This window comes from Panthera uncia, chromosome E1 (assembly GCF_023721935.1).
Source record: "Panthera uncia isolate 11264 chromosome E1, Puncia_PCG_1.0, whole genome shotgun sequence".
Lineage (NCBI taxonomy): Eukaryota > Metazoa > Chordata > Mammalia > Carnivora > Felidae > Panthera > Panthera uncia.
The window spans coordinates 11,817,221-11,841,714 of NC_064814.1; the positions used below are offsets into that span (position 1 = coordinate 11,817,221).

At 54.5% G+C, this 24,494-nt stretch overlaps 3 protein-coding genes across 6 annotated transcripts in view; all 3 read right to left on the reverse strand.

Moving 5' to 3' along the window:
• Positions 1 to 8,578, reverse strand: part of KCNH4 (potassium voltage-gated channel subfamily H member 4) — a 16,394-nt gene extending 7,816 nt beyond the window's left edge. The window contains exons 1-7 of the mRNA XM_049638178.1: positions 8,340 to 8,578; positions 6,210 to 6,443; positions 5,741 to 5,887; positions 5,482 to 5,615; positions 4,426 to 4,669; positions 3,921 to 4,078; positions 951 to 1,182 (exon numbers count right to left, since the gene is read on the reverse strand). Of these exons, the coding sequence (XP_049494135.1) occupies positions 951 to 1,182; positions 3,921 to 4,078; positions 4,426 to 4,669; positions 5,482 to 5,615; positions 5,741 to 5,887; positions 6,210 to 6,443; positions 8,340 to 8,415 (1,225 nt within the window). The 5' untranslated portion in view covers positions 8,416 to 8,578. The remainder of the gene's footprint in view (positions 1 to 950; positions 1,183 to 3,920; positions 4,079 to 4,425; positions 4,670 to 5,481; positions 5,616 to 5,740; positions 5,888 to 6,209; positions 6,444 to 8,339) is intronic.
• Positions 8,579 to 10,786: 2,208 nt separating this feature from the next.
• On the reverse strand, positions 10,787 to 12,162 carry HCRT (hypocretin neuropeptide precursor). The gene is made up of 2 exons (XM_049638179.1): positions 12,142 to 12,162; positions 10,787 to 11,250 (listed from the first exon to the last, which is right to left on the reverse strand). The coding sequence occupies exons 1-2, from the start codon at positions 12,160 to 12,162 to the stop codon at positions 10,879 to 10,881; spliced, it is 393 nt and encodes a 130-aa protein (XP_049494136.1). The 3' UTR covers positions 10,787 to 10,878.
• A 1,768-nt stretch (positions 12,163 to 13,930) lies between these two features.
• On the reverse strand, positions 13,931 to 18,370 carry GHDC (GH3 domain containing). Of its 4 annotated transcripts, none has more exons than XM_049636072.1 (10): positions 18,272 to 18,370; positions 17,995 to 18,079; positions 17,523 to 17,809; positions 17,104 to 17,225; positions 16,454 to 16,955; positions 15,865 to 16,057; positions 15,693 to 15,764; positions 15,486 to 15,619; positions 15,031 to 15,116; positions 13,931 to 14,762 (listed from the first exon to the last, which is right to left on the reverse strand). In XM_049636072.1, exons 3-10 carry the CDS (start codon positions 17,794 to 17,796, stop codon positions 14,544 to 14,546), a joined length of 1,602 nt encoding a protein of 533 aa, XP_049492029.1. In that variant the 5' UTR covers positions 17,797 to 17,809; positions 17,995 to 18,079; positions 18,272 to 18,370; the 3' UTR covers positions 13,931 to 14,543. The 4 variants fall into 4 exon arrangements, with proteins under 4 accessions (XP_049492029.1, XP_049492028.1, XP_049492027.1 ...); XM_049636071.1 differs by having other exon boundaries at positions 17,523 to 17,840; XM_049636070.1 differs by having other exon boundaries at positions 17,523 to 17,840; positions 17,995 to 18,370.
• Between the last annotated feature and the right edge of the window lie 6,124 nt (positions 18,371 to 24,494).

A 24,494-nucleotide genomic window follows, 5' to 3' on the forward strand; every position in this document is an offset into this window, starting at 1 on the left:
GGAGGGAGGCAAGGAGCGGCGGCCCAGGCAGTGGAGAGCTGGCCTTCCCTGAGCTGCCTGCGCTTGACCTTGGGCAAGTATTTACAGAGGCGAGGGGAGGTTTGCACCCGCAGGGACAGAAAATGTCCCCAGTGGTCTGGGCCTGGGACTCCCCACAGTGAACTGGTTACAGCTGCAAACTTCCTAAGCTCCTGAATGTTTGGGGGGACCCTCCTCACTCTAACAGTTTACTGAGCACCCCTGTGTACAGGGTGCTGGCACTTGACCCCACCATTCTCCCTGCCCTGATGGAACCTACCGTCTGGAGGGGAAAGACACATGAAATAAATGACAGGTGGGCAGTGAGCTACGAAAAGGGAAGTACGGGGCGTCCTAGGAGCCATAATGAGTTAGGGAGAGTTAGCTTAGTGGTGATTGCAAGGAATAGAAAAGTCACCTAGGGGAAGAAGGGAGGGAAGACAAAGGGAGAAGATTCCCGAGAGGAAAACAGGTTCAAGGCCGTTGTGAGAAAGCAGTGCATCCCGGGGAGCTGGAAGGAGGCCAGCGTGGCTGCAGCACAGGGCACAGGGAAGAAAGGGAAACCAAGTGGGGAGAGAGAAGGCAGCAGAGCTATGCAGGGTGTGGATTGAGTGGGGACTTTTTTTTTTTTTTTTTTGAGTGTGGACTTTATTTTGAGGGCAGTGGAGAGCCACTGAAAGGGTCGGGGGGAGAAGGAGCACTACCTCTGCCCCAAACACCCTCCTGACCATGAGAGTGTTTCCTGTACTGCTTTGATTGCCTGTCACCGGTCTTGCTCCCCTGCTAGGCTGTGAGGTCTGCCCAGGCAGACCCCTGGTCTTCACTTCAGTACCCCCGTGCCTGACCCAGAGGGAAGAAGGTGGTGGGTGTGGTGCCAGAGGAGGCATCAGCCCGGGGGCCTGAGTGGACAGGGCAGGTGGACGGATGTCAACGAAAGCCTGGGGTCGGTGGCTCACCGATGTCCCAAAGCAGCGGGTCATTGGCCTCCATCTCCCGGCGCCCGATGACGTACCAGATGCAGGCCATCCAGTGGGCGAGGAGCGCGAAGACGGACATGAGTAGTGTGAGGACCACGGCGCTGCACTGTGAGTATCGCTCCAGCTTCTGCAGCAGCCGCAGCAGCCGCAGCAGCCGCACCGTCTTCAGAAGGTGCACCAGCGATGTCTGCAGGAGTGTGGTGGGGGAGGCTGGGAGCAGGCCCGCCTCCGCCTCCTCGGAGCCCCTGCGTCCCCTCCCAGATGCCCTGGAGCCAGGGGAAGCTGCAGCAGGGGAAACCGTCCCTGCTGTCCTGAGAAAGTGACCAGGGAATGTGGCCAGGAGAGAATAATACTAAAACCAATAAAGGCTAACACTTACTATGTGTACTTGCTTACTTATGTAAGTACTTACTATATGTGTGTCAGGCTCTGGGCTAAGCACTTACGATCCTCATGACACACTCATGCCTTCAGTTCAGTTACCATCATTGTTCCAGTTTGCAGATGAGTAAACTAAGGCTCAGAGGCAGGGGAACAGACACAATGATCTCTGGCCCCTGCTTGAAGCCCTCAAAGTCTTGGGCACAACCAGCTGCGGACAAGAGCTGGTTGTTGGCGATGACAGCAGTTGTGATGGGAGCCGTCCTCAACCCACAGAGTAGCAAGGTAAGGCGCGAACAGGCAAGAGGCTTGGGGACAGGGGGAGGTTAGGGGCCATGGCCATGGTGGGTGAGCTGCTGATGAGAGGCGCATACCGAAGTGCTGGGGCAAGGAGAGCAGAAAGTGAAGGAGCCTGGGTTTCAAGGTCTTAGCCATTGTGGGGCTTAGGTGGGGGTTATGGAGCTGGTGGCACCTCGTAAGCATCCTGTGTTAGCTAATATTACCACCACGACTGTTGTCATTGTGGTCACCAGTGCTTCAATTAGCCCTCCAAAGCTTGGAGACGAGGAGCAGGTACGGAAACTTATCCTCTCACTACTCTGGGAGGGGGCAGCTTGGAAGCTAGGGCTGGGGGCTCTGGGGCAGCGCCGGGGGAACTTGGTATGAAGGCCCTCTCAGAAGCCTCCGACAGCATCCCCCACAGCCCTGGCCCGGCACGGCTCCTGAGCCACCTCCTGTCCTTTTCTCTAATTTTAGGTGAAGGAGCTGGAAAGGAGGTGGCCCTGCTTCCTCCACATGGACCGTCTCCAGGGCTTAACGCCTGCCTCCAGCTCCCAGAGCTTCTGCTTCCAAACTTGAGTCCTTCAGAGCTTCTCCTAGTCACCTGCCTCTGAGCCCCACTACCTTGGGGCCCTCCTCTCCTTCTCCTTGGACCAGAGTGTCCCAGGCCTGGCTCCTTCAAGTCCACAGCTCTGCCAGTGCCTACTCATCCTCTATCTTTGCTCTGTCTCCCTCCAGCCCCACACTGCTCCTCCTCCCGCCTTCTGCCACATCATCGAGTTGGGTGCATGGGGTTCCTGAGAACCGGGGTGGTACGTTAGAAAGAGGCATAGACTAGGAGTCTGGAGGCCTGGTTCCAATCTCCTGCCTGCCGCTGCTAGCTGTGTGACCTGCGGCAAGTCACTTAACCTCTCTGAGCCTTTGCATCTACCTCTGAAAAAGAGAATCTGCCCTGAAGGGTTACTGTGAGGCTTCTATGTGATGATGTGGGCGAAAGGACTTAGTAAATGTAAGATGCTCCTTAAGGTATCAGAGGAGGGGGACTGCCTGGGAGGAGAGACAGGGGATTCTCTGTAGCTCTCCCCAGGACAGCTGTCCGGCTGGCTGACACAGCCTGGTGGGCACGGGATGGGAGAGTGCAGTCACAGGGAGGGGTGGGGAGCTCTGCTCGGAGTGGCCGGAGCCTCAGGGCAGACATACACACATGCACGTGTGTGGGAGTGTGCACACACGTGTACCCAGCCAGGAGAAGAGGCCCACAGCCCGTTGGCGGCTAGTTAAATCCGGCTGCGTGTAGGTGGTTTCCCACTATAGCTGAGTGTGGCAGAGAGAGGAGCGCACAGGGAAACTGCTCTCCACCTCCCCACCCAACAGCCAAGGGGGTCTGGGGACACAGGGTGGGACTCCCTCACCCTGGACTCGAGAGCACCTGCTATCTTCTGGCTGGGTGCAGAGCTGACCACTCAGGGCACCTCCGGGCAGTCCCCGGGGAGCTGAGAGGGCCCAGGACCTGGCACTGTCTGCCTCCAAATCCACCCCACAGCCTCTGCCTCCTTGTCTTGGCTTACAACGCTCCCCCCAGATGCTCTCTCCCCATCTTCTGCCAGCCAAATCCTGCTCTCTGTCAAGGGTCTAGCTCTGCTCTGTCTCCTGCAGGAATCCTTCCCAGACCACCCCTGGCCTTTTTCCAACTGCAGTGCTTTGGCCTCCCAGGTGCTGGCTAGATTTCAGATCATTTGTACGCATGCCCACTTTCCTGCCTGGAACTCCAAGGTCGGCTAGCTCCTGCCCAGCTGCCAGCAACACCTGGGCCCCATCTTCCTCTCCATTCACCTCTTCTGTTCCTGCTGTCCCCTCCACCAGTCCTGCCCCCTCACCAGCTTAGCTGCCTGGAGGCTGAATCCTTGTCCCTTTTCCCCACCGTGACCATGCTCCACACAGTGCTTTGCAGACAGCTAAATGCTCATCGGTTGTTTGTTAAATAAAAATGTGAAAAGTACCACTCATTTGGCATCAGACCAATGCCGCCTTGGTAGCCCTAGTTAGCTTTTCATTTGTCTCAGCTTCCCTCAGTGATTGTGAGCTGAGCTCCCCGAGAGCGCAGACCCTCCCAGCTCCTTCTGAGCAGCCCACGGCAGGTGCCTGACAACTACATGCAGATGGATGGATGGGAAGGACTGAGTCTGAGTTGGGGTCGGTGCCTTCATAGGAGATGCTGGGCTAATTTGGGAGGCTGGGCTGCAGGGTGGCCTGGGGGTCACTCACCACGGTGATGTTGAAGACATAAAGCAGGTCAAAAGGCAGAGCAGCAATAAGGTCAACAAAGAACCAGGTGGCCAGGTAGTGAAGACCGATGGAACGAGGAGCAGAGACCACCTGGCCGGACTGGGACACATAGGTGGTGCGGAAGTTCAGGATGATATCTGGGGGTGCAAGAGGCTGTTGGTTACTAGGGGGCTTTGTGCCCAGAAACTCAGGCCGAGGGGCCAAGGAAATGAGTAAGCTGGGAACAAGCCTGAGGCCCAGAATGGAGGTGGGGGCAGGGAAGAGGAAGAGAGCTCGGGCTTCTGGCTGGTCTCCAGGGAGGAGTGGTCTAAAGGTTGAAGGCTGAAGGGGTCAGAGGTCAGGGCACATGGACCATTAGGACTTAAAGACCCAGAAATGGTTGGGCTCTGAATGCCTGGGTACTGCAGGCCCAGGATCGAGCAAAGGTTGGAGGAGTGGGTCCCTCCAGCCCATCCACCAGGGTATGTGGGGCAGAAGGTCTAACCCAGGATGAAGAGCATCTCCACGGCGATGTCGCTGACAAGGGTGTGTCGGGAAGTGATGGGGGTGTCATCATCGCCCAAGAAGCAGACATTGTAGGGAACGGTGACCGCAACGTAGAAGGTGGCGAGGAGGATGAGGCCGTCCCACACGGCCTTGGGGACGCTGTAGTGGAGGAGGAGGCAGCGGGACCCCCCCACGGAGGCCACCTTGTACTCGGGCACTGATGGCTTTGGCTCAAACACGTTCTAGGGGGAGAGGGGTGGCGGTTGGGGACATTTAAGGGAAAGAGGAGCCGAGGCTTGGGGAAGGGAGAGGCAGCGGATGGGGAAGGGGGGAGTGGGTGCTGCAGGCATGACCACGACAGGAGATAGAAGGTGCAGGGGAGAGGGTCAGGGGCTGTCACCTAACACTTCCTACCTCTGCCAAGCAACTGCTCAGGCCCCCTGTTGATCAATCATGTTTTGAGAGGGGATGGGCCTTCCCCCTACTTGAGAGGGAGATTATGACAAATCAGGCACACGCCTTAGCTTGAGGGGTCACTAACATCTCCCTTAAGTTTCTCTTGGTATTTGGGGGCCCTGTGGGGGACAGGGATATCCCAGAGATGAGGGGAGGCTGGCACGGCGCACCCCATTCCCTGTAGCCCTCAAAACAACTCAGAGGGTTGGACAATTGATCCCAAGGCTTTATCAGGGTCCTAGGGCTAGACAGCAGGACCCCACTGGGGGCTCTCTCCCTAGGACCACAGCTTGTGATTTCACTCCTCCCCTGCATAGGTAACTCTATCATCCAGAGGTAGGTGATATAATTGCTGCTAGATCCCTGCCCTTATGACATCATCATAGTAGAGTAACGTCAATCAGAAGGAAGCAAGGGAAATGGGGTTGGAAGATGTGAGGGGACATGATGGGACACAGCAGAGAGTCATACATGAGCAACGGGTGGACAGAGGAATAAGCCACGGGAGGGAAATCAGATAGGCAGGGAGACGGGGAGACAGTAGCAAGGCTGTCTCAGAATCACAGCTGGGAGACGTTGGGGTGCAGACAGGACTCACATTATTGGTTTTCATGCCTCCCTGGCCCCGGCGGCCAAAATGGCCAGTCAGCCGGTGTAGGACAGTACGGCTCTGCCTCCTGGCAGATCGAAGTCTTGAGCTGGCTCCCCTCCTACCAAAACCGCCCGAGTTTTCTGTTGGGAAGAAGGGTGCAAGATAAATGGGGGCGCATCCCGTGAGGCCCGGTAGGGAGAGGTCTTGTGTGACCTTCAGCAAGGACCTCTGACCATTAATGCCTCCTCCCCAGGCCTGCCGTTACCATGATTACTGTCACCATGGCCTCCTGAGGGGCCAAGTCCTGGGCCTCCACTCTGAGTGATGTCCTTGAAGGAAAAGAGGAAAAGCACGACCTCTCCCATCTCATTCTTGATGGGCATCATGTCCAAGAGGCACCAAAAGGCTGAGCCTATAGATGTGGAGAGGTGGAATGGGAGGGTGAGCAGTCCATGGCACCCCTTTCCCCTTAACCTCCCATGGTTCCTGAGCATAGTCAAAGGGCTTGGCAAAGGTTTAGATCTGGAAAGAACCCCAGAGATTATGTTAGCTGACTCCTTCCCTTCCAGATGGGAGAACAAAGTCCTCGAGAGGATCAGGGATGTACTTGGCATCACCTAGTCAGCCTGTGGCAGTGGGCGGACCAGCACCCAGACTTCTGCCATGCCAGGCAAATTCTGGGTAAGGCACCTAGGCAGGGCTGCGGGGCTGCAGGGCAGGCCAGGCCTCCTTACCATCCTTTCGATAGAAGCAGATTTCAGCCCGGTGCTCCTGATGGCCCTCCAGGGCCTTGTGCAGCCTCTGCAGTGCTGGCTCGCTGGTCTCCGGACCATAGAGGAAGCGGCAGCTGCAGGTTTTCTGCATGACCTCGGTACGGCCGTAGCCTGTGAGCTCACAGAATCCGTCAGAGCAGTACACAATGGGAAAGCCCCGTGGGCCCTGTGCGTTGGCCAGCAGGAAGTTGCTGTCTGTGGGAAGAAGAGGTCAAGGTTAGGTCAAGGCCAGGAGGGGAGCTTAGCTTCAAGGTGGGTAAGTACCTCCCCCAGGCTGTGGTCAGAAGTCAGAGCCAGAAGCTTCCCAGGCTTCATTTGATTCCTGGGTCCCCTTTGGGATATTCTGAAATGAGAGTGCGAAGAGATAGAACAAAAGGACAAGGACGTAAGGGTGGCCCGGAACTGGCACAGGGATCACTGGGGGGTTGGAGAAGGTCATGCAGTCCTTCTGCCTGCATTCAGGCTGGTGAGCTTATACAGAGGACCTATAGTAGTAAGAGCATGGGCTCCAGCACCACACCCCTGCCGCTTTCCAACCGTAACCTTGGACAAGTTAATGAACTCTCTTCTGTGCCTCAGCTTTCGTATCTGCAAAGTGGGGGATAATATATCTTGTTCACATGGTTGTCGTGAGAGTTACATGAGTTACCTGGGGAAAACAGATCCTAGCATTCACTAAGTGCTACACTGACAAGGTACGACAATACCCCCACACACACCCCACCCCCCACCGCCCGCCACATTCCCACAGCCTGCAAGACACATGCATAGCTGCTACCCTGTCATCCTATTAGAGAGTGGACAGGGCAGAGATTCTGGTGATATCACACCCATTGTATTGATAGGAAACCAAAAGATGGAGATTATCCAAACTCACAAATCTCCTTTGTTGGGGGAGAGAGACAGTGATGAGTAGTGTCCTCATTCTCTGCCTTCCAGGAAAGGTCCTCTTTTTAGCATCTCTTTAGGTAATTTCAGGGGGTCTGTCCCAGTGCTCAAAGTCTGACCGGATTGGGCGCTGAAGTTTAGTCCAGCAACCCCAGCAGCAGAACGTGAGCTGGCTCCCTATGGCTCCAATGGGTGGAGGTCGAAGAGGGGCTCTGTGGGCCATCCAGGGGCAGAGTCTCCACTGAGGGAAGGGGCCTGAGACACAACCAGTACTGGGAGCTAAGAGGGGTGACTGTCTGGGGGTGGAGTGGCTGATGGGGGCTGAAGGTGCCTGGGAGGCTTTGGGCCCTGGGCAGCAGCCTCCCTCTTCCATCCCAGGGCCCGTTGCCCGGGTGATGGGAGCTATGGAAACAAGGGAGGTGTCTGTGGGGGGAGAGTGGGGAGGCGGCTAAGGCCCCGGCGGCTCGGTTTCCGCCCGCGGGTACCGCTCCCCCTACCTTCCAGATACTGGCTAGGGTACCCCAAGGGGGCAGGGGGAGATCTCTCAGCTCCAAAGTAGGAAAAGGGAAAGGCGGGAGAAGTGGCAGAGAAGGAGGAATGTGGCTGTCCAAGGTGCTGAACCTGGAATCCAAGCTGGGGGTGGGTGAGCAGAGAGTTCCCTCCGTCACACGGACCACCCCCTCCTCCTGCCTCACCTCCCTCAGATGCAGACGCGCCAAGATTTGGGGGCGCGTGACCTTAATCCAAGCAAGGTGCTGCCTAAGTCTGATCTTTTCTTTCTTTTTTCTTTCTTTTTTTTTTTTTCCTGGGGAAGGAGATGCTGGAGCCTTCTGGAAGTAGACTCCAGAGCGCCTGACCGCTTCGTCCCACCTCTGCGTCTCGGATACCCCCCATACGTCCCCAGCAGAGCTCTGCCCCGCAGCGGGAGGCTCCCACGGCCCCCTCCTTCGTTTTGCGGCACAAAGAGCATTTCCTGACTCAGTCACACTCCCAGTCTTAGCCCCCTGCACTCTTAGCCCTTTCCTCGCCTCCCCTCACAGGGCACTGCCAGTCCTGTTCCTTTCCCGGCGACTTCGGGAGTTCCTAGACCGTCAAGTCCACTCTCCCCGCCTCGGGTGTCACCATATCCAGGAGACCCGGCGCCGGCGCCGAAGCCGACTTGACCCCAGCTCCAACACCCAGCCCCAGCCTCGCCCCACTCACGAGTGCCGTCGAAGCGGGTGGCAATGGTGTCCAGAAAGGTGTTTTGCGGGGCCAGCAACCCCTTCATGACCGGCATGGCCTCGGGGCGGGGGTTCGAGGCGCGGCGCTGGGGGGCGTTCAGCGCGGCGGGGCCGGAGGGGGCGCGCTGCCGGCGGAGCCGGGGCGCCCCATGCGCCCGCCTGCCTCCTCCCCTCCTCTCAGCGCCGCCGCCGCCGCTGCCTCTCGGTTCCGAACCTTGCAGCTCTCGGCTAGGCTTGGCGCCGCCTCTGTCCCCCCACCTCCCCACGGGCCAAGTTCTTTCCCCCGGGCTCGGCCCGCACCCGCCACGTGGCCGGTACGGGGAGGGGCCGCCAGCGACACCCTCACCCTTCTCCGCGTTGCTCCTCCCAGGGGGGAGCGGCCCACGCGTGTCTCTCCCAGAGAGATTTCGGGACACGCCCACCTGGAGGAGAGACCACGGAGGTGGGGCGGGGCTTGGTTGGCAGACACTCCCCTTTCCGGGGTGACCACGCCCCCACGCGTGGTTCCCAGGCGACTCCTTGTGGCTCCGCCCTACGGGTTTCCCCGCGCGCCGCCCACGCTGCGGTTGGTGTTTGGTTCACAGTGCCGCCTGCTGGAATTGGGATATTTCAGTTCCCTGCGCTCCAAAGTGTGATAGCAAGGTTAAAGAGATTCGTTTGGCCGGTGGTGGGTCGACGGGACGGCTGGAAATGAACTTCTAGAATAGCTTAACCCTCACTCGCGCCCCAGTTTGGTAGGGAACCTTGGCGAGCTCTGTCTCTGAGTGCAGCCTGGTGGATGAAAAGAGCTTTGGAGTCCATGGGGTAGAATCCCAGCTTTGCTACTCACTGATTGTGTGATTTAGCCTCGTCAAGCCTCCCTTTCCTTATCTGTAAAATTGAGCTAATAATTTTCACCTCATGCGGTCGTGAGAATTTAATAGCATAATGCATGTTTTTGGTACACAATAAGTGTGCTGGAGAGCAATTGTCTCTCTCTTCCTGTAGTCTTGATTTAACCTTCCTTCTCTCGGCTGCCATTCAAGTGGAAGAGAGGCTGGAGGCAAGTTCGGGGCTGAGAAAGATAGTTTCAAGTTAGGCAGAGTCAGTTTACAAATCTTTAAAGGTGTATTGGTGGTCTTTGAGCTCCATCTTCTCCAAGAGGGAACCAGTGCAGCAGCAAGAAGGACCCAGGTGAGACCAGACATCGGACTTTTTCACTACCAAAGCAGAAAATCACCAGGCGGGGGTGTGGGGGGCAGCTGAGGGTGGTGGCTTAGGGTGGCTGCTTTCCAGAACAAAGCAGCTAAAGCCAGTGAGAATGGGAAGATAGGCTGGTGGTCATCTCAGGCCCTCACCAGTGCTCCTCATCCCCAAGTGTGACCTGGGCATTATCTGGAATGTTAGATTGCTTAAAAGTCCCACATCCTTCTGTGTCTCTACTTCTGGATGTTATATTAGTTTCCTAGGGCTACTATAGCAAAGTACCACAAACTGGCTTAAACAACAGAAATTTATGTCTCAGTTCTGGAGGCTAGAAGTCCAAGATCAAGAGAAGGCAGGGCTGGTTCCTTCTGAAGGCTGTGAGGGAGAATCTGTTCCATTCCTCTCTTCTAGCTTCTGGTGGGTTGCTGACAATCTTTGGTGTTCCTTGGCTTGTAGATACATCACTCCACCTCTGTCTTCATGTTCACATGGGTTCCCCCTGTGTGTGTTTCTGTAAGTCCACATTCCCCCTTTTTATGAGGACACTGGTCACATTGGATTAGAGGTCCACTCTACTCCAGTATGACCTCATCTTAATTATATCTACTGTTTCTATATAAGGTCATATTATGAAGTGCTGGGGTTAGGACTTCAACATATGAATTGGGGGTGGGGGGGTGCATTCGGCTAAAGTTGCAGGAAAATCTTGCCCCATTTCTGATTAAGAACTCCTGACTCCCAGGTACCTACAGAATGAAGTATAAAGCCTTCACAGTCCAGGCTGCAGGAACCGAAGAACCTCCCCTCCAGCGTCTCCCCGCGCCCCACACCGTCAACCCCGTGCTGCAGCCACTCGGGAAAATTCATGTTGAATCTCAAATTCTCGGTCTTTTGGGCAAGCTTGGCTCCTCTCCCTTTCCAGCCAGACTCCGCTCCTCTGTGCAACATTCCTAGCTACCTCCCATCCCTGTCTGCCTGTAAAGGTCGAGATACAGAATGACGAGGAGAGAGCATTGAGAGATGAGTCTGCCCCCCCCCCTTTTCCCCCTCCAAGCGTGCACACGTGCGTTTCTCTCCGTACTACTGGGCCTAGCACAGTTCCTTGCTCTGTGTTTTGTGTTCTACCAGCCAGAGCTGAGGTGCTCCAGGGCCGGGCTGCCAGGCCCTCGGGCTCTTTACAGACTCTCACGCCCCCTGCAGGACGGGATGCGACAGCAAAGGAACAGAGACCAGCTTCACTAACAGAGACTCGTCTTTATTGCCCTTTTTCTGAGGGCTGACACCCGGCGGGCAGCGAGGAGAGGGCAGGGCCAGAACCCGGCCAGAGCAACGGCTCAGACTCCAGACCGTCCCCCAGGCGCCGCAGAGGGAGCGGCCAGGGCGGGACATCTACGCCCGGGGCAGGGGCGCGGCGCTGGCTCTGCGCCTGCGCGGCGGCCCATGGTCAGGATGCCGGCTGCGTGGTTGCCGCTGGCCTGCAGGAGGCGCTGCAGCCGGCCCTGGAGGCCAGGGGGTCCCGGCCGCCGCTTGCCCAGCGTGAGGATGCCGGCCGCGTGGTTGCCCGCGCCGTGCAGCAGCTCGTAGAGGCGGCAGGAGCACGTCTTCTGGCGGCAACAGTCGGGCAGGGGCTGCGCTGCCGCTCCCGGCGACAGGAGCGCGGGCGGTAGCAAAAGCAGCAGCAGCAGCGTCACGGCGGCCCAGGGGACCTAGGGAGACGCGAGGCCAGGCGCTGGGGTGGGGGGAGGGCGGGGGGGCGGAGGGTTTCCCGCCGCGCCCACCTTCAGCCCCCAGGCCCAGGCCCCGCCCAGTTGGTTCTGCGCCCCCTCCCTCCTGCGGTCCTAACACTCTGCGTCCCCTAGTTTCCCGGCCTCTGTCTGCAAGACGGTATTGGAGGGCTCCTCTCTGGCTCTTTTACCTACTCATCTCTCAAGCCCCAGCACACCATCTCCTCCAGGAAGCCCTTTGAGACTCCTGGGCAGAGTGATTCCCTCTTTTCTGGGTACCCTTAAGTCTCTCGTTACCCCCATTAGAGCGCTTACCACTCCACCTGAAAACAGGGTGTGTGAGTCTGCACCGGAAGTTTGTTCACTCAGGGAAACAGACCCAGTATAGTCCCAACATGGGCAAACCAAGGACTGGGGTGCAGTCAAGGACCGGCAGGATCCAGGTTGTCTTGTCTGCCTGCTCCCTCACAGGGGAAACTGTATTCTGTGGCTTCTGCACCAGTTTCCTACCCTCTTAGGGGCACAACTTCCTCACTTGTAAACGGGTTAAGTAATTCCTATAGTGCAGGCTGCCAGGAGGAGGACATGAGAGACTGCAAACAGCACCTGATACATGAGCTCTCAGGAGCTGGGCACAGTCCCATGCTAGCAGAGGCCGACCCTCCTCCAAGGCCCCACCCAGTCCCCTGCCTCAGAGCCCCCCCCCCCCCCCCCCCCCCCCCCCCCCCGCCCCCCCCCCCTCCCCCCCCCCCCCCCCCCCCGGGAAAAGACCAAGAGTAGAGACATCTCAGACTTCTTTCCAGCCCCCTGAGCAAGCAGTCTCATTGCCCCCCTGGGATGATGAGTTACCCCTCCATCCCCAGGTATCTTTACCTTTGTAGAGGGAGGGTTCATGGCGTCTGGAGCTCAGAGTGGGGTAGCCAAGAAAGGTGTTGTCTGCAGTGGTCCAAATAGCCAGGAACTTTGAGGCCGTTGACTGTGACCACTGATCAAGGGCCTGGGGTTTATAGTGCTCTGAGGTGGTGCAGGACAGACGGGTACTTGCGTCTGCTCTGGGGCCAGACAAAGGCAAGTCTAAGATTAGCCTCCCACAGGGCAGCCGTCTCCAGGTTGGGCCCAAAGAATGGCCGCCAAGGCTCTCAGAAGCGGGAGTTCGATCACTGTGCCCAGGGTCCCCCCCTTGTCTGTCTGCCTGCTCCCTGGAGATGGGGCGGTCTCCGGGCATTAATGAGGCCACCTTGCACCCAGGAATCTGGGAGCACAAAAGAGGCCCTGGCTGGGGCCCTGGCCTGGGACAATGTATGTGTGTTTGGGGCGGGTGGGGGGGGCAACTGCTAATTAGGGCAGGAGAGAAGGCAGCTGTGAGACCCACTCTCCACATGGTATATGGGGTGGGGGGAGGGCAGCTAGGCTGCAGGCCTAGCTCCTTGTTGCTGTCCCTGGGGTCTGTCAGGCTCCATGGCCCTCTTCCTTAATGGAAAAGTCTTCTTACACCTCTCCCTTCCCCCAGTTCTCTCCTTCCCTCTGCCCCTTCTACGAACCTCCAAGGGGGAAAAGCTTGGAAACTCAACCTGGGTAGGGGGAGGAAACAGCCAAACCTGGTGTTGTTCTTGGACCTGCCCAGTTTCCCTCCTGTTCAGGTGGCCTGGAGTAGGGGATGGAGTCCCAATACCACCATAGGAGAGAGTGAACGACCCGGGGCGGGGAGGACCGCTCCATCTCCAAGCCAGAGTCTCTTTTATTCAGGGCATGTCCATTATGCACCTGCTCTCAGCCAGGCCCTGCACAGCACTGGAGGGACAGTGTGCATCAGACGTGGCCCAATTTTCCAGGAGCTCCAAAGTCCAGGTGGGGAGGCAACCTAGCATAATTATAGCTTCGTGGGAGAAAGGACCCCAAAAAGGCCTTGCATGCCAAGTAGATTTCCATCAGCTAAGATTGGGGAGGAGGCATTCCACAGAAGGCACAGCTTGAGCAGAGACCTGGAGGTGACAGTGCTTAGCTCATGCAGGATAGTAGGGTGTGGTCATCATAGCTGTGGCTCCCTTCTCAGGGGAGAGGTGGCTGGACAGGTAAGTGAGGGCCAGGGTGGGTCAAAGGGTCTTGCAGGCTAAGCTGATTGGTCTGAATCCTGTGGCCACTGTGGAGACACAGGAGAGTTTTAGCAGGAAGAAGTTGTGGGGTTGATGGGGGGTTGGGTGGCCTGGATGTGGCATGGGATCCAGCAGTAATTCAGAGGTAGAACTGGTGACTTGGCAACTGATCAGGAACAGGGACTGTGTTACTTAAGAGGAGCTTGTGGGGCCTTGGGCAAGCCTCACAGCCTCAGGAAGCCTCAGTTTCCCCACTGCTAAGATGGGCAGTTGACCCAAATGGTCTCTGAGATTGCTTCCTGTTGTGATACTTCCTGACTTGTAGTATAGCCCCTGCCCATGGAGGTGATTTGTGGGTATTGGGCCAGACAGGCACCTGTGCTAAGCCAGCTAAGTTGAGGAGCAGTCCTTCCCCATTTACAGTAAGCTTGGAGTGGAGAGAGGGAGGAGGAGTGGGCTCTGGGTCTTCTGGGTTGACCTAGGCCATGGTAGGGGTCCCCAGGACCTACCCCAACCTGGAGTGGAGCGTGGGGGGAAAGCCTTGGTGTCCAGAGCTGAAGGTGGGGGAAGCCAGCCTGCAGCAAGAGCAGGATGAATGAGACTACTACAGTTTCGCCATAAGCAGACCCTGAGTCCAGAATCTGGGTGCAAGTGGTTTATTTGGGAGGTAATCCTACAAAGCACATGAAAACATGGGGATGGGCAGGGTGGAAGGAAAACCAGTAAGAATTGTGTTAATCAGAGGGTTACCACTACGGGCAACCGGTGCAGAAGACACTTGAGAATTGTACTCAGGGACAGTGACGCTGAGGTCTCTTTCTCTGACTTCTGTCTCTCATTGACTGAGGGTTGCTCCTGGGGAACATTAACGGTTAACACGTCCAGCCTGCCCAATGACTGGGCCTGGAGACACAGGAGACATCGGCAGTATGTGGGAACTCTAGCAGTGTCCCACAGAGGGCGCCACGGGACTTCAGGGAGGGCACTGCAGGGGCCAGTTGACGTGGGCTCCTCAGAACGGGCTGAACAGCTTAGACCTCCCTCAGGCCTGGGGTTCTGATGAGCAACTGTCCCATGACACAGAGTTGAAGACCCTGGCCAAGACTTCCCATCCAGAGAGGCCACAGAGGAATGTACCAAGTGGCCTATGAGGGGGATGGGGCAGTAGGCAGGCCTCTCAGCTCAGGACACCACCCTTTTCTGCAGACACTGGGCCAGGTGCCTGTGCCTCAGGACCCGGGGCATCTCAGGAGGATAGGGGGATGAAGGGCAGGCTGCAAGGGCCACCCGGAGTTCTCTGAAGGCCCCTTGCCCCACCAGGTGGACTCTGGCAGGGCCCACGCTGCCCCAGAACCGCAAGGACTTGTAGCGGGGAGAGACTTCCTGAAGGCAGTGGTCAAGCTGGAAACAGAACGGCCTGAGTGAGGCTGGTGTGTAGCTGTGTGGCATGTGGATGAGGGATGCCTGATGGTGCCCAGGGTATGTGTGGTAGGTGTTTCATGTGTCCATATGTGTCTGTGGGAATTCATCTCTCCCTTCCCAGAGCCTCAGGGAAGCTCTCCTCCCCGCCCCCCTCCTCCCCATCACTCCACTGCGCCCAGGGCACCTGGAGTCATGCAGGGTAAAGGAGACACGCAGTCCCGTCCTGTCCTATCCCTGTCTTGTTTACCTTGTCTCGATTTTCCTCTGACAGGTTTCTCAGGCCCCTCAGCGCCACAAACACCTCATAGTGGGGAGCCGAGCCCTCGGAGGAATCTGCAGACAAACCGCCATGTTCACACACTTTTGTCAACAGGGCAGCTCCCAACGCCAATGCCGGTGCTCCTACCTGTTCCACCTTACTCTGACGTTCATGGGAGAAGAGGGATCCCTTGGTAGAGAGGAGGGTAAATGGAGAGGAACCCCAAACCAAATCGTAAATATGAAGCAGGCCGGGAAGGGAAAGGGGGAGAGACTGCAGCAGGAGGGATGGGAGTTAGACCTGAGTGAGCTAGGACTTGTGTTAGGAGCAACCAAAGAGGCCAAGTCTTCTGACCTCTTTTCTAAAGTTCTTCCATCCGCATGGAATGGCATGGGGGGCAGCCAACTCAAGAATGGGGGGCAGGAGCTGATGGAGAAGCTTACCCAGAATGCTGCTCTCCACACAGCTGTGGTCTAACAGTTTCGCCCCTGGCCACTGCCCGACAGCCCTGCCCAGGGCCTCAGAGAACACATCCTCTCGAATGTCTTCTCCTCTCACACTCAGGGCCTGGCCCAGCCTGGGGAGGAGGAAGGAGACAGAGGAGCCTAGGGCACAAGGACGGCCCCTCAGCTCCCCAGGGGGTCACGTACCTGCAGACGAACCTGACGACTGGACACCGATTGTAGGCACCAACCACCTGTACCACATCACCCAGGCAGCACCTGACAGGTGGAGGAGTGGGGGGCGAGGTCAGCCCCAGGGGCCCATTCGCTCATATCCCTGGCCTTCGATAGGGTCCCAGAGGGGTGGGCAGGCGATCACCTGGTAAGGCTGATGTGGTCGGTCAGCACCAGCTCATACTCCTTGCCCTTCTGGGCCTCGGCCAGCAGGACGGTAGAGGCAGCCTCTTCCTGGGCTCCTTTGTTGACTGGGAGCAGCTCAATAAAAGGAGCTCCAGGGGGCAGAAGGTAGAGCCCGCGGGGCTGCTCTGGCCACAGGTTCAGGCCCACCACCCCTGTGGGGAGCAAGCAGCCCTTCAGTGGCCGGTGCCCTTGCTTTCTGCTAGGCAGTAGCCCCTCCCCCGGGCCCCCAGGCCCCAGTTCTCTGAGCAGCTGTTCCCACTGCTGCCCTCCCACCCCTCCTTCCTGGCTCCCCCAGGCTCAGTGTGCCACCTCTGAGGCCCCAGTTGGGAGGAGGCGGTGGTTCGGGGGGTGGCAGACTTGGCACCAAATGCTGGCGCTGTGTGAATTTGTGCAAGTCTCTTAACCTCTATGAGCCTCAGTTTCTGCATGTGTGTAACGGAGCTGTTGGTGTTGGGGGGATTAAACGATTAGGTAGGGCTCAGTGTTTGGCAGCTAGCCGTGTGACCTCTGCCCCCTGCCCCAGCTCACTAGCCTTGAGTCCTGCTGACCTCCAGAGGCAGAGTAAGCCGGGGAGAAGAAGGCTAGCCCTTGGCACCACAATGCCTCCAGGGCAGCCACAGCCTCGGCCTGGCCTCCTGCGTCCAGAGTCACCACCACCTGTAGCTTCGGCCAGAGCCGACGGGCCAGTCCTCGGGGCCCCTGCTCTAGGGCCTCCCGCAACTCAGCTGCCCGTCTGGGGAGAGGCACCCCTGGGTTCCCGGCAGCTATTGTCTCAGCTAGCTCTTCGCCATCCGCCTCCAGGCCCACAAAGACGTCCAGGAGTTCGGCTGCCGTCCCACCTTCCAGTGCCCGCAGCCCTGGGGACCTCAGTGCCTTCAGCAGCAGGGCCCCAGGGCGCTTGGCTCCAGGGGCGCTAACCTGGCCCAAGGCACGCCAAGGCCAGGGGAGAGGGCAGGGCCAGGGGGACGTAGGGGTCACACAGGCGGTGCCTCCCGGAGCCAGCACTTCTGGATAGGCCTTGTTTAGGGCTGCCAGACCCAGCAAGGTGGCCTGGAGGGAGACAAGAAGAGGGTGTTGGCCCTGGGCCTGAGCCAGTCCCTGAGCCCCCAGTTTGGGGGTTCTTTGCCCACCCTACTGGGAGGGTTTGGCTGCAAGTAGGGGTCTCTAATGGGGCTAGGCTCCAGCCTTCTCAGTTTACCTGCAGAGAGGCCTCCCCGTAGTACTGGGTTGAGGTAGGAGGCGAGAGCTGCCCCTCATGTTCTTCCTCCTGGGCCTGGCTGGCCTTGGTCAGTGGGAGATGGTTCCGGAAGGTGCTTATATCTGTAGCCCCAAAGACATCATAAACTCGTCCTGAAGCCACAGTTTCCCAAGAGTTTCAGGCAAGATGGGTGAGACCCTTAATAAGGAACCCAGCATAGGCTTAGGCTGAGCGGGGCTACTGGGGCCCAGGAATGGAAAATTCATCTTGAACAATCCTGAGCCTGGGTAGGGTCTTTGCGTTGGGCCCCTCTGTGCTGGCGGTAGAAGGTGAGAGGGAATCCTTGGGTTCTGAAATCTGACTATCCTGTGGGGTTTCTATCTGTTTGGGGCCACCTCCCCAGCCCCTTGGAAACACACCTGTGTTCCCCCTGAGGGGACCGCGGGGCCCCTGGGCTTCCTGCAGACACCACTTCAGGGCCTGCTGCTGGCTCTGGCCCGCGTGCAGTGTACTCTGTTCTAGTCTCCGCTGCTGCCAGGCGGCTGCCCAGCACAGGGTCCCTGCTGCCACACGATGCTGGAGACCAGCAAGCCAGGACAGCCTGGCATCTTGGGGCTGCCGCTGCCAGAGCACGGCCAGCAGTGGCAGCAGCAGCAGCAAGAGAAGGAACAGCAGCAGCAGCAGCAGCAGCATCTCCAAGCAGCTCCTGGGAGGAGGAAGGGACCCAAGTTCTGGTCCTGGGGGGGAGGAGAGGATAACCCATTTCTCCCTCGCCTTAAGCCCACTCTACCGCACAAGAAACCCAGGAAAAAGGAAGTCTGGGAAGAAGCCAGGACCCTTCAGGCAGGTGATGCAGAGGAGACAACATCAAGGCCTTGGAGTCACACTGACCTGAGGTCGGACCCTGGCTCTGACACTTGGTTAGCCGTAGGGCCCTGGGTAAGTCAGCCAGCTGCTCTGGGCTCCGTTCCCCTGTCTGTAAAATGGGAATAATAACAGCTTCACAGAAGATATAGACAGGGTTTGACACAGTGTCTGGCACACAGCGGCTGCTCAGTGACATGTCCTGCCCACTCCTGGGTGGCTCTGCTGCATCCCAGGATCCACCCTGTCCCCGCTCCGGGCCCCTCCTAAGCCCCGGGGAAGTGGTTCCATGTCCCACGTGCACCTGTCATAGCCCACTTGCGCAGACTCTCAGCACCCAGGGCCCCCTCGGCGGTGGGTACTTGGGTCTCTGTACACAGCCAGTCAGAAAGATGGAGCCGTGGCTTTAAAGGGAAGGGCCCTGATGGGGAAATCCGGTCACACGCCTGAGGGAGGAGCTGGGGGGGGGGTGCTCTTAAAGGGGCAGCTTGCCTAAGGGCCCAAGCCCAAGCTGGCAGGTGGGAGGAAGCTACCGCGGGAGACTTCAAACTTCTGCTGTCTTCAAACTCCTGCAGGTGAAGGAAGAGAAAGCTGAGTGTGGGAAAGAGTTCAGGAAGCAGCTTGAGTTGGGAGAAGGGCGCACCCCTGGAGAGCAGGTTCAAGCTGGAGAACTGTTAAAAAAACATTTTTTTTTTCTCCCAGTCCAGAAACCATGTCCACAAAGATCTACCAGCTTTCCCTCACAAAGGTGGTAGAGAAATAAATCTAATAAATTTTGAGGAATCTCCACCCCTGGCATAAGCAACCACAAATCTAGTTGCTCTCCATATAGATTTGTCTGTTCTGGACATTTCATATAAATGGAATCAGAACACGTGGTCTTTTGTGTTGGCTCCTTTCACTTAGCATGTTTTCAAGGTTCTTCCACGTCATACCGTGTAGCAGTAGTTCATTTCTTTTTATTGCCAAATGTATTTCATGGTATGGATATGCCACCCTACATTTACTTATTCGTTCATCAGTTGATGGGCATTTGGGGTCATTTCCGTTCTTTGGCTACTATGTGTAACACTATTACGGATATTTGTGTACAAGTTTTTCTGTGGATATATGTTTTTATTTTCTTGCATAAAAATGTGATGAATGCAAGGGATTTACTGCATTCCAATGAACAGAATAGCTGGGTTGCATAGTAGCTCTGTTTAACTGTGTAAGGAACTGTTAAACTGGTTTCCATAGTGGCTGCGCCATTTTACATCCCCACCAGCAGTATATGAGGGTTTCAAATTCTCTACATCCTTGCAAACACTTGTTATCACCCAACTTTTTGATCACAGCTATCGTAGTGGGGTGTGAAGTGACTTGAGTCTGTTTTAATTTGCATGGTCCCCGATGACCAATGACCAAGCATCTTTTCATGTATCTATTGGCCATTTATACACTTCTATGGAGAAATGTCTTTTCAGATCCTTTACCCATTTTTTACTGGGCTATTTGTCTTTTTATTATTAAGCTGTAAGAGTTCTTTATATATTTTGCAGTCAAGTCCCCTGTCAGATAGATGATTTGCAAATGGATTCTTCCATTCTGTGGGTTGTCTCTTCATTTTCTTGATAGTGTCCTTTGAAGCACACAAATTTTAAATTTTGATGAAGTCTAATTGTCTACTTTTTCTTTTGTTGCTTGTGCTTTTGGTGTCATATCTAGGGACCCATCGTCAAGTCCAAGGTCATGAAGATTTACTCCTATGTTTTCTTCCAATACTTTCATAAAATTAGCTCTTACATTTAGGTCTTTGATTTGTTTTTTCTTGTGGTAAAATATGCCTAAGATTTACCATTTTAACCCGATCAGGTATCCACTTCAGTGGCATTAAGTACACTCACACCATCGTGCAACCATCACCACCATCCATTTCCAGAACTTTTTCTTCTTCCTACACTGAAGTGTGACTCATGAAACACTAACTCCCCATTCCTCCTCTCCCCAGCCTCTGATGACCATGATTCTATTTTCTGTCTTCATGAATTCGACTACTGCAGGTAGCTAACATAGGGGCATCCATACAATGTCTGTCCTTTTATGTCTGTCTTATCCATTCAGCATAATGTCTTCAAGATTCACCCATGTTGTGGCATGTGTCAGAATTTCCTTCCTTTTTAAAGCTGAATGATATTCCCTTGTATGTCTAGACCACATTTAGTTTACCCATTCACCCACCGATGGACAGTTGTGTTGTTTTCACCTTTTGGCTTTTGTGAATAACGCTGCTACGAACATGGGTGCACAAATATCTGTTTGAGCCCCGCTTTCAATTCTTTTGAGTATATACCCAGAAGTGCTGGATCACGTGTTTAACTTTTTGAGGAATCTCCATGGTATTTTCACAGCAGCTGCTATTTTACATGCCTACCTGCAACGCACATGGGTTCCAATTTTTCCGCATCCCCTACAAGTTGTTTTTTTTGTTTTGTTTTGATAACAGCCAATCTAATGGGTAAGAAGTATTTCATTGTAGATGTGATTTGCATTTTTTTTTTTAGAAAAAATTTTTTAAGTTTCTTTTTATTTATTTTGGGAGAGATACAGAGAGCAAGCGGGGAGGGGCAGAGAGAGATGGAGACATAGAATCTGAAGCAAGCTCCAGACTCCGGGCTGTCAGCATAGAGCTCAACTCGGGGCTCCAACTCACAAACGGTGAGATCATGACCTGAGCCGAAATCAAGAGTCAGATGCTTAACTAAGCCCCCAGGTACCCCATGATTTGCATTTCTAACGACTGAGCATTTCTTGTGTACTTATTGTCCACCTGTATATCTTTAGAGAAATGTCTACTCACATCCTTTCCATTTAAAAATGGGGCACCTGGGTGGCTCAGTCGGTTAAGCGTCTGACTTTGGCTCGAGTCATGATCTTGCAGTTCGTGAGGTCTAGCCCTGCATCGGGCTCTGTGCTGACAGCTCAGAGCCTGGAGCCTGCTCTGGATTCTCTGTCTCCCTCTCTCTGCCCCTCCCCGGCTTGTGCTCTCTCTTTCCCTCAAAAATAAGTAAACATTAAATTTTTTTTTAAATTGTTGTTGACTTGTAGGAATTCTTTATATATTCTGGATATTAATCCCTTATCAGACATATAATTTGCACATATTTTCTCCCAATCTGTGGGTTGTCTATTCACTCTAACAGTGTCCTTTGATGCACAAAGGTTTTTGTTTTGATGAGGTCTACTTTTTTTTTTTTTAAGTTTATTTATTTATTTATTTATTTATTTTGAGTGAGAGAGAGAGCACGAATGGGGTTGGGGCAGACAGGGAGGAGAGAGCGAGAATCCCAAGCAGACTTTGCACCAGGGTGGAGCCCAATGAAGGACCCAACCAACCAACTATGAGATCATGACCTGAGCCAAAGTCGGACGCTTAACCGACTGAGCCACCCAGACACCCCGATGAGGTCCAATTTATCTTGTGTTGCCTGTGGTGTCATGCCCAAGAAGTCATTGCCAAATCCAATGTCATGAAGTTTTCTATGGTTTCTTCTAAGATTTTTATAGTTTTATCTCTTACATTTAGGTCTTTGATCCATTTTAATTTTTGTATGTGATGTAACATAAGGCTCCAACTTTATTCTTTTTTTTTTTTAATGTTTTTTATTTTTTTGAGAGAAAGAGTACGCCCACGTGCATGCTCAGGAGAGGGGCAGAGAGAGAGGAGGACAGAAGGATACAAAGCGGGCTCCACGCTGACAGGCTGACAGGCTGACAGCAGCAGCCCGATGCAGGGCTCGAACTTCCCAACTGTGAGATCACAACCTGACCCAAAGTCGGACACTCAACTGACTGAGCCACCCAGGTGTCCCTCTCCAACCCCCCCCAACTTTATTCTTTTGCATGTGGCTATCCAGTTGTCCCAGCACCACTTGTTGAAAAGACTATTCTTTCCCCATTGCATGGTTTTGGCACTCCTGTGAAAAATCAGTTGACCATGGACACATGGGTTTCCTTCTGGACTCTGAATTCTATTCTATGGATCCATACATCTATCCTTATGCCAGTATCACACTAGGTTGATTATTGTTGCTTTGTACTAAGTTTTGACTTACTGTGACATGTGACTACTTCAACTTTATTCTTTTTCAGTTGGTTAGGAGTATATTGTTTAACTTCCATATATTTGTGAATTTTCCAGGGCTTGTCTTGTTATTGTTATTTGGGTAGTGAGTGGCTGATCATTTTAGTGAGTCCATATACTTCCCACCCCCCCACCTCCCTACAGTGCAAAGCCTCTGCTATTGCTCATTCAGGGGGTGCAGACTTGAGTATGCCCAGTAACCCTAGCATGACAGTGATTTTCACCTGTCTCTTTCCCTGACCACACCCAGCTGTTAAGCTACACGAATTGTTGGCTAATTGCTATATATTTTCCAACAATGCTTTGGGGGAAGAAATGGCTCCACAAACTGATCCAATCAAATTCAGGTTTCTTTGAAGGGACAGTTTCACGGCCAGTGTTTGAGATTTGTTCTGACCCCGAGAGAGCTCCTCCCGGCTGTCTCTTTCCCCATCTTTCTCTAGCATACTCGCTAGCCCAGCTCAACCTCTACCTCCAATAAAGCTATCATTCTCCTGCCACTTGCCTTTCACAACCTCCAAGGTTTCAGAGAGCACCCTTAAGCTTGAACTTCCCTTGCAAATGAAGTCCGTTCTTTTGAGGAGAGATTCGAAGTTTTCTGTTTCAGAGCCTGCCTCTCTGTCCCGCCCCCCTCCCCTCCTCCGTATCTCTTAGCCCTGATCATTCTTAAGCTGCACACCCACGTCTCCTTGGACATTCCAACGTATCCGGATTTGTACTCAATCTTCCTCCCAACCTGCTCCTCTCCCACATCTTCCCCTCCCCATCTCACTGAGGAGCATCTCTATCAATTACTTCCCAAGCCAGAGACCTGGAATTACTCTAGACTCCAATCCTGCTCTCCAGCATTGGTCACAATGTCTGCATAGTAGGCCTCAGGGCCACTGCTGTGGTATCCTCATCTAGAACCTCCTCTCCTCTGACCCACACTGTTGAAACAGCCTCCCCGGATCCCTGCCTTCCTCTTTTGCCTCCCTTCAATCCATCATACACAGTGTCGCTATAGTATTTCCTAAAATGAGACTCTGGCCATTCCTTTGCTTGAAGTCTGGTAAGGTTTCACTTGCCATCATGCTCAGGTGAAGTTTAAACTCTTAGCCTGGCACACTAGGCTTCATCACTGGCCACAGTTCTCGAAGTGTGGTCCTTGCCCCCGTATCACCTGACAACTTGTTAGAAATGCAAATTCTGGGGCATGTGGGTGGCTCAGGAGGTTCAATGTCTGATTTCAGCTCAGGCCATGATCTCATGGTTCCTGAGTTTGAGCCCCCAAAGGGCTCTCTGCTGTCAGTACAGAGCCCGCTTTGGATCCTCTCTCTCCCCCTCTCTCTGCTCCTTTCTTGCTCACTCTCTCTCAAAATAAATAAATTTAAAAAAAAATGCAAATTCTGAGGCTCAACCCTAGGCCTACTGGCTGGGACACTCTGGAGAGTCGCCCAGCGATCTGCACTTTAGCCAGTTTTCCAGGAGATTGTGATGCAGGCCTGAGCTGAGAAACAGACGTCACCCTCTATCCGGCCGTATCTGGCCCTCCTGCATCTCCAGCCTCTGCCTGCGCTGCTCTCTCCGCCTGAGCGCCTCTCCTAACTCCCATGTGTTCTTTAGGGGTCAGCTCAAGCTAACTGGTGCCCTTCTTCCATGTTCTCTTGTATTCCCTTACGGCCTCAGGACAGCTTTATTGCAGCGCAAGCCAATCTCCTATCATGTTTGGTTATGTTTGTCATCTTTCCTGGGCCACGATCCTCTTGAGGGCAGAACAATTTCTCCTCCCACTCACAATGCCCAGCTCAGAGAAGGCAACTCGAAATGTGCTTGAAATTTAAGGGTAAGCTTTGTAATGGGAACAGTGTGGAATCAGAAGGCTAGGAGGTACAGACGATCACTCTAATTTTTAAAACATCATATGAACAGGAAGGTAAGAAATGCCCCCTCTGCCATCAAAGCTAGGACACACTCTCTGAGGCCACCAGTTCCGTTTTTCACAGTCACACTGATGATCGCAAATATTTCCTTATCAAAGCCACCCTCCCTCACCACCTCGATGGAAAAAAAAAACAGAACTCAATATTGTCCCTTCAGAGGAAGCCTTTATTGTAACATAAAATACACGATTTTGTGACTGCCCCAGATTGTACACAATACTTTTTTGGTGGCTACATACTAATCTGCCTCAACACTAAAATATGTATCTGAAATAATTTCACAAAGTTTTAAAAAGAAAAATTATAAAAAGTATACTTCCACTTTAAGTTCTATTCACTTTTAGTCTCCCCACCCCCCCTACAAAAACCCGGCACATACCACACATTGAAACATTTGATGACTTATGTGTGTGCGTGTCTGGGGGCGAGTGAGAGGCAGAGGAGGTCAAGACTTGCCACTGCCTCTTTTGTGGTTTGCAGGA

Coding starts and splice junctions, on each gene's coding strand:
- HCRT (XM_049638179.1), bottom strand. CDS start 12,162: ATGAACCCTCCCTCTACAAAG. Junction 11,251..12,141: donor TGAACCCTCCCTCTACAAAG/GTAAAGATACCT, acceptor GCGTCTCCCTAG/GTCCCCTGGGCCGCCGTGAC.
- GHDC (XM_049636070.1), bottom strand. CDS start 18,166: ATGTCACTGAGCAGCCGCTGTGTGCCAGACACTGTGTCAAACCCTGTC. Junction 17,226..17,522: donor TCCCCTCAGGGGGAACACAG/GTGTGTTTCCAA, acceptor TTGGGGCTACAG/ATATAAGCACCTTCCGGAAC. Junction 15,620..15,692: donor GTCGTCAGGTTCGTCTGCAG/GTACGTGACCCC, acceptor CCTCCTCCCCAG/GCTGGGCCAGGCCCTGAGTG.